Source organism: Nycticebus coucang, chromosome 24 (assembly GCF_027406575.1).
Source record: "Nycticebus coucang isolate mNycCou1 chromosome 24, mNycCou1.pri, whole genome shotgun sequence".
Lineage (NCBI taxonomy): Eukaryota > Metazoa > Chordata > Mammalia > Primates > Lorisidae > Nycticebus > Nycticebus coucang.
In genome coordinates, this window is record NC_069803.1 from 19,582,129 (window position 1) to 19,589,789 (window position 7,661).

The window sequence follows — 7,661 nt, forward strand, 5'->3', positions numbered from 1 at the left end:
AGAGCTTCTCTTTCCCTTTTCTCAGCCTCCATGACAATCACGCACAGTGTATTCCGAGAGAGCACTTGTGCCACTGGGAGACCCAGACAGAGCTGTGAACCTGCATGTGGCTCTGGGCAGGGGCGGGGGGACTTCAGTCAGTAGCTACTGTACCCTGAGGGGAGCTCTGGCTCCCTGGCATGGAAAGCTTTTTAGCTAGCCCTAGATTTTATTTATTTTCTATTTTTATTTTATGTTTTTTTTAACCCCTAGATTTTATTTATTTTCTATTTTTATTTTATATTTGTTTTTTTTTTTACTTTGCTTTTTTTTTGGTTTGTTTGGTTTTTAAGTCAATTTTTATTGAATCACAACTGTATACGTTTATGGGGTACAATGTGATGATTTGATATACAATGTGGAATCCTTAAATCAATCTGATGAACATAACCATTGCCTCACTTACTTATTTTTGTGGTAAGACATTTATAACATATTCTTAGTTGTTTTGAATTATACCCTTGTATTGCGCACTTTAGGTGGGATCCCACCAAATACCCTCCCTCCAATTTTCTTATTTTTTCCATGGTATTCACATGCGTCCTGCTCTGTGTTCACCTTCTGTTTTCGTATCTAGTGTGGCTGGTGACATGTCCAGCTGGAGTTGGGCTCGGAGTCCTCCATTTTTCAGTGGAGGGCAGTGGAAGGGAGGGAAGATGATATTGCGAGAGATGCCTTGAGCAGGTCTTCTAGATGTAGGTGATCCTTCTTTGCATCTGGTGACACTATGCACTAAGGGCATTACCTGGTCCACCCTAACATCCCCAAAGATAATTGTCACCTAAAGGAAGACCTGTGCTACCACCACGTACTGGTTGTTGCTGTGGTTGGTATATGCCATGTAGCGATGGGGCCTTAGAACATGGTTCACCCCTCCTTGTAGCCCCATGGCAGGTGGTCACCTGGTTGGTTCTTCTCGGCCCCCTCCTCGTGACTTCCTCTAGCTTCGAAGCCCAGAGGCTCTGGCCCATGAGTACTGCTCCCATCTCCTGCGGTTATACTTTCTACCCCCTTCCTTGGGCACCTCAGACATCCCCTTTACTATTCAGTCTATTTCCTCTGTTTTGTGATTTTTTTTTTTAGGAATCCTTTATAATTTACGCGCCACAAAACTACCCGTTCGTCTTCAAGAAAAGCCATGTTACATTTTCGTAAATAACTTTTCTATTATTTTAGAGTTAGGCCAGCAAGAAGAAACATTCCAAACCTTCTGAATTAAAACCGAGGGTCACCCTACTTTTGACTTACTAAGAAAGGTAAGAAACCCCCTTTCCATGGGCTCTAAGTGGGCCTCTTAAGGATGTTCTCATTCTGTCTCTTAGACCAGCGGTTCTCAACCTGTGGGTCACGACAAAGGGAGGGACTCAGCACTGCACAGAGATTCTACCAATGAATGAACAAAGCCAAGTGTTTTCTCTCTGCTACTTTCCTGGCAACTACTTTTCCAACACTTTCAGCATTTCACCATATACATCACAACTTTAGCAGCACACAATTTCTTATGTGTAGTCACAAAATAGGCAAATATTATTTTGTTGCATCACGTTGCTAGGATCCAGGCCTTGAACAAAAACGGACTTCTTTTGAGTGAACCTGCAGCTTCTGAATTCCAACTCAACACTCCATCTTAAAAAAAAAAAAAAAAGCAGCAGAGGGGCCATGGAGTGAGATGGGAGACAGAGCGTGCAAGAGAGAGAAGAAAAAAAGAAGAAGACAAACCATTATAAATAGATCTCACCATTTAAAAAGGAATATAAATAATTTCTTACTAGAAAGGAATGGTGAGAATCACATGGCCAGGTTGTGTAAACCACTTTATTCCCTTTGTATCAGCCTTTCTCTGCTTTTCTTCTGTAGTCACTTGGAATCCCACTAACACATTAGATGTTTGAGGGCAAGCAAGCTCTAGATCAGTAGTAAACATATGATTATTATTCAGTAAACTATGTATTGAAGGAATCAATCAATGAGTGAATGAATATGATTCTTTGAGTGAGGAGCTTTGACTATATTTGTGCAATGAAAGGGGAAACCAAGTGGGTTGTGTACCAAGAATACCCCGTACACTATTGTATAGTTTTGCTGCCTGTGTCAGTTTCTAAGGCTACTTAATTGGTACCAATTGGAATCTCTTTTTATTCATCACCAAGAAAACCACAAACAAGCCTTTTATCATTTGGCTCATCATTTACTCTGAATTTCCAACTTCTCATGTTCGGAATAGAGAAGAAATGATAATACTTTTCTTACAGGCTTCTGAGACTATTACATGAACTACATATAAAAGGAGTTTAGACAATGAAATCTCTAAACGAGAGTGTCATTAAAACAAATACTTATAATCACAGTGTTCTTACATAGTTAAAATACATTGTAAAACCTATAATTGATCACTCCAATTATAGAAATCCAAGGGCAAAAGTAGTTCTTTATCTGTCTTTGTTTTTATTTTTCTTCCTTAGGGGATCATGGACATTGAAGCATATTTTGAAAGAATTGGTTACAAGAACTCTAAGAAGACACTGGACTTAGAAACATTAACCGATGTTCTTCAGCACCAGATCCGAGCCGTTCCCTTTGAGAACTTTAACATGCATTGTGGGGAATCCATGGAGTTTGACTTACAGGCCGTTTTTGATCAAATTGTGAAAAGGAAGCGGGGTGGGTTGTGTCTCCAGACCAATCAACTTCTGTACTGGGCTCTGACCACAATGGGTTTTGAGACCACAATGTTGGGATCGTATATTTACATTACTAAGACTGAACAATACAGCAGTGACATGGTTCACCTCACACTACAGGTGACCCTTGATAGCAAGAAATACCTCGTTGATGCTGGGTTTGGATCCTCCTACCAGATGTGGGAGCCTCTAGAGTTAGTTTCTGGGAAGGATCAGCCTCAGGTGCCTTGTGTCTTCCGCTTGACAGAAGAGGATGGAATCTGGTACCTGGACCAGATCAGGAGAGAGCAGTATGTTCCAGATAAAGAATTTCTTAATTCTTATCTCCTGGAAAAGAATAAATATCGAAAAATCTACTCCTTTACTCTTGAACCTCGAACAATAGAAGATTTTACAAAAGCGCAGAAACCTCCAACACCCCTGCTTCTGACCACAACGCTGTGCTCTTTGCAGACCCGCGAAGGGCTCTACTGTCTAGTGGGCCGCACCTTGTCTACCAAGAAGTTCAAGTATAAGGACAATGTAGATATGGTAGAGTTTAAGACTCTGGCTGAGGAAGAAGTAGAAGAAGTGCTGAAAAATCTCTTTAATATTTCTCTGGAGAAAAAGCTTGTGCCCAAACATGGTGATGAATGCTTTACTGTTTAAAGTTTTTATCATCCAGCTTGCCAATTATCAAAGGATGAGCTATCCCATTTCAGATAACTTTGAAGAAAATCCTAGATATGAAATGATTTCACCCATAAAAATGGCTCATATATAATTAAATAGCTTGCTAATGAAACATAACGACATGCATTTTTTAATTAATGGCAAAGTCATTTTAATGACAGCTACTGGTCATCTTAAATCAGTGATTTATGATATAAAACTTTTAATACTGGTTTATTATTAAATCAACAGAAAATTTTTACTGGTGGATGAGGAAATAGAATATTGTGGAAAAAATAATTGTAAAGTCTATTAAAACATTTTTGGCTAATATATGAATCAAAGTTTATTTTTTCTTTTGGAGACTTAGGCTGTTGTGGGCCTAATCATCGGTTTCCATTCTCTTTATTTTCTCCTAGTTATATTCTTTTACTCCTTTCCATGCTTTGTAACCAGAGAAAGAACATGGGTTTCTTTGTGTAGATCTGATTTAAAGTCATGTGGTCACTTGGTGAATTCCTTTTTAAATCAGTGGCTTTGATTCCTAAGAGGTAACATGGGGATAATCCTTAGATTATTCAGTGCCAGCCCTAGGGTAAACTCTCAATAAATATTTGCTTGCTGGATGAATGAATAATGTCAGTAATGTTTGATCATCTTTTCATGAACCATCTCCTGCCTCCTCTCTTTATGTCCCTCCAGCTTGAAATCCTGGCCCCACTGCCATCTGCCTGCTTGATGCCCCAGGTATAAGACTGTGTACTGGGCTTCTGGACAGGAATCTTTAGTTACCTAGAACTCAGACTTTCTGTTTGTGGATTTCAGTCTATAATTGGAACACAAACCAGTTCTTACATCAGTCTCTCTCTTCAACTTAGTTCGCTGTAATAGGGTTAAGAAAAAAGCAGAGACTGGAATGGAGAAATACGAGTTAAGAGAATAAGTTACATTGTAGCATGGGCATTTTTATGTAGTTATGTAACCATTGTTCTATACTGTTATGGGGGAATATCTCAGAAAGAGGTGGATGTGAGACCCGGCTTGAGTGGCAAGGAAGGATGGATGACACATTTCACTATCTGACAGCTTGCCACCTTCCTCACCATCTTGGCCTTGTATAGCTCTGTTGTTATCTTCTAGGAATGTCAGGTCATTTCTGGTCCTATCAAGCCAAAAAGACTTTCTCATATTCTGACCAAGACCACATCAACAGAGGAGACATTGACAAGAAATACCAACCAGGTCAACACGTGGCCCGAGTGGAGTGATGCAATTCTATAAAAATGAGTCAAGGAAGTCACATTGCATAGTGATTATCCTAAAACCCAACACAATTGTCTTTTTCTTGAATATATTTACCACAGGATAAAAAGTTAAAATACGTTCAAAGAGACTCAGCGGTATAAAATATGGCTGCTAGTCTGAAGGCTTTCGCCCTTACTAAATAACGTTAACTTTTCTCAAATGAAATCTAAATGAGCAAAAGAGAATCTTGACAATTTGTCTGGCCAGAGATTTGAAGGTGCCTCTTGTTTCTGGGTTTGGTGGCCTTTTGGAGATTTGGATGTGCCAAGTCCTATCAAAACCCCCAAACAAATAAGGCAGAAAGGCTAGGGTGTTGGATGTGCATTTCATTTCTTTCTCTCCTCATGGTGAAGTTGAGTATGGACATTTATTTCTTGCTTTCCTTCACTAAATCAAGTAGTAGATTGTATTGGCATTCAGGCTGTACCCTGTATCCTCTGAACCTGGGAGACAGCTGCTGAAAGTGGGCCTGTTTTATATAAACATGTTTGCTTCTGGTAGTCTAGGACCACTTGGGATAGCAAAGCCTCCATCAGCTCCCAGAGCTAAATGATTAATGAGACAGACCCCTGCGAGGGGCTGTAGAAGTTGTGGCACTCGGTGTGTGCACCAACACCTTTAAGGAAAAATGAGTAGATTGGGATTTATTACTGAAACTGGAAGAAAAGCTCAGAAGGTGTCAAACTCTGGCTCAAGTTACTGGGGGGCTGCTGTTTGTCTATCCCATTAGCTCAACTATGCAATTTCATTAGAAGTCAAGGTGCCAAGTAGAAGAATGTGCAGTAGACCCATTCTGGAGAGACAATGGGAGCTGTACATCTGGCCCCCTTTCTGCATTGCAACCAGGAGATGTAGCCCCTAAAAGTGCTTATATGTCCATCGGAAATCACCTCTTTGTTCTGTGTCCTAGAGAGACTCCCATATGCCTAGTTGATTCTGTTCCTAGAGCTAGAAAGTTTTTAAGATATAGACACTCAGGTGGTAACTCTGAAAGTTGAAACACTCAATGCACGGTATAAACCCTTTCTGGGGAAAATTGGGGAGCTATGTTTTTAGAGCCCCTTCTCTGCACTCCTCCCACAAGACGAGGACCTGAAAGTACTGGCATGTTGATGTACGTCCACTACTTTTTCCTGTGGTCTGAAGGGACTTGCCCATGTGTAGCTCCCTTTAATCCCAGAGCTAGGAGATCTAGGATGCCGTCTCTAATGGTGGAAGCTATAAAAATCGGGGCACTCAGTGTGTGAACAAGCTTTCTCCAGGAGGGGTTAATATACCTGGAGATATCACTGGGGTGAGCCAGGTGAGAAAGGTCAGAAAATCCTGATTTGCCTCTCAGGTTGCCAGTAGGCTATTCTTTGTCTGCCCCTTTATTCCCTGATGCAAGATAATTAGAAACCAGGCCACCAAGTAATCACTGGAGGACTGTATCATAAACTTATTCCAGGAAGAAATAGCTGCACAGCTGCATTTTTTAAAGCTCCTTCTGTGTATTGCTTCTGGGGATGAGGCCCCAGGAACAGCTTGTGCACCTGTCTAAAACTGCTACTTTTTTCCTGTGATCCAGAAAGACCTGTGTATGTCTAATACCCTCTACTCTCAGAGCTAAGAGATTAAGATGTAGTATCTTAGATGGAAGGTATAATGTGGGACGTTCAGCATATGAACAAACTCATTCTAGGAGGGAGCAATAAGACTGGAGGAGGCAGTTGTCTTATCTGATGTTTAGAAACAAAGAGTGCCAAAGAAAATGAAGAAACAAGAAAATTTATTCCAAATAAAAGAATAATATAAATCTCCAAATATAAGCCCAGGTGACATGGAGATATGTGATTTACCTGACAGGGAATTCAAAATAAAGCTCATAAAGCTGCTTACCACAGTCAGAGGAACAATGAAAAAACAATCTAAGAATTTGAACGAAGAGACAAAGTTAAAAATTAAAAAAAAAGTACCACACAGAAATTACAGAGCTGAAGTACTCTACAACTGAACTAAAAAATTCGATAAATCAGCCAGGCATGGTGGCTCATGCCTGTAATACCCGCACCCTGGGAGGCTGAGGCGGGTGAATTGCCTGAGCTCACAAGTTTGAGACCAGCCTGAGCCAGAGTGAGACCTCATCTCTAAAAATAGCTGGGCGTTGTGGAAGGTGCCTGTAGTCCCAGATACTTGGAAGGCTGAGGCAAGAGAATTGCTTGAGCCCAAGAGTTTGAGGTTGCTGTGAGCTGTGATGCCACAGGACTCTACCAAGGGTGACAGAGTCAGACTGTGTCTCAAAAAAAAAAAAAATCAGTAAAGAAATTCAGTGGAAGACTAGGTCAAGTAGAAGAAAGGATTGTTGAACTTGAAGATAGGTCACATAAAGTTATCCAATCTGAGGAGGAAAGAGAAAAAAGAATGAAAAAGGAAAGATAGCTTAAGAGAAATACAGAATACCATCAAACATCTGCATTATTGCTATTCAGGAAGAATAGAGAAAGTAACATTAAACCTATTCAAAGAAATCACAGCAGAAACTTCCTAAGCTCTTGAAAGGAAATAGAAATCTTGAAGCCTAAAGACACCACATGTGATGAATCCAAAGAGACACATACCAGGAAACATCACAATCAAATTTTCAAATGTTGAAGATAATGAGAGAGTCGAAAGCAGTAGGGAAATGCAAATTGTTATGCACAAAGGAACCTCAATTTGATTATCAGCAGAGTTTTTAGCAGAAACCCTCTAGGTCAGAAAGGAGTAAGATTACATATTCAAAATTCGGGGGGGAAATGGCAACCCCAAATACTATACCCTCAAAATCCCATGTTTCAAAAATGAAGGAGTGAAAAAGACTATCTCAGACTAACAAGTGCAGAGAGAGTTTATCACCACGAGACCTGCATTAAAAAAATTTCAGAGGGATTTGAGATAAAGGAAGAAGATGCTAATTAGTAACATGAAAACATTTGAAAGTATAAAGCTCACTGATAAAAGTAATCT

General features: G+C 40.1%; 1 protein-coding gene across 1 annotated transcript; it reads left to right on the forward strand.

Moving 5' to 3' along the window:
• Positions 1 to 1,229: 1,229 nt before the first annotated feature.
• Positions 1,230 to 3,368, forward strand: LOC128576414 (arylamine N-acetyltransferase 1-like). Its single transcript, XM_053578547.1, has 2 exons — positions 1,230 to 1,295; positions 2,502 to 3,368. The coding sequence occupies exon 2, from the start codon at positions 2,508 to 2,510 to the stop codon at positions 3,366 to 3,368; it is 861 nt and encodes a 286-aa protein (XP_053434522.1). The 5' UTR covers positions 1,230 to 1,295; positions 2,502 to 2,507.
• Positions 3,369 to 7,661: the final 4,293 nt, after the last annotated feature.

What these genes read in the sequence shown, in the direction of transcription:
- LOC128576414 (XM_053578547.1), top strand. Translation starts at nt 2,508, where the DNA reads ATGGACATTGAAGCATATTTTGAAAGAATTGGTTACAAGAACTCTAAG.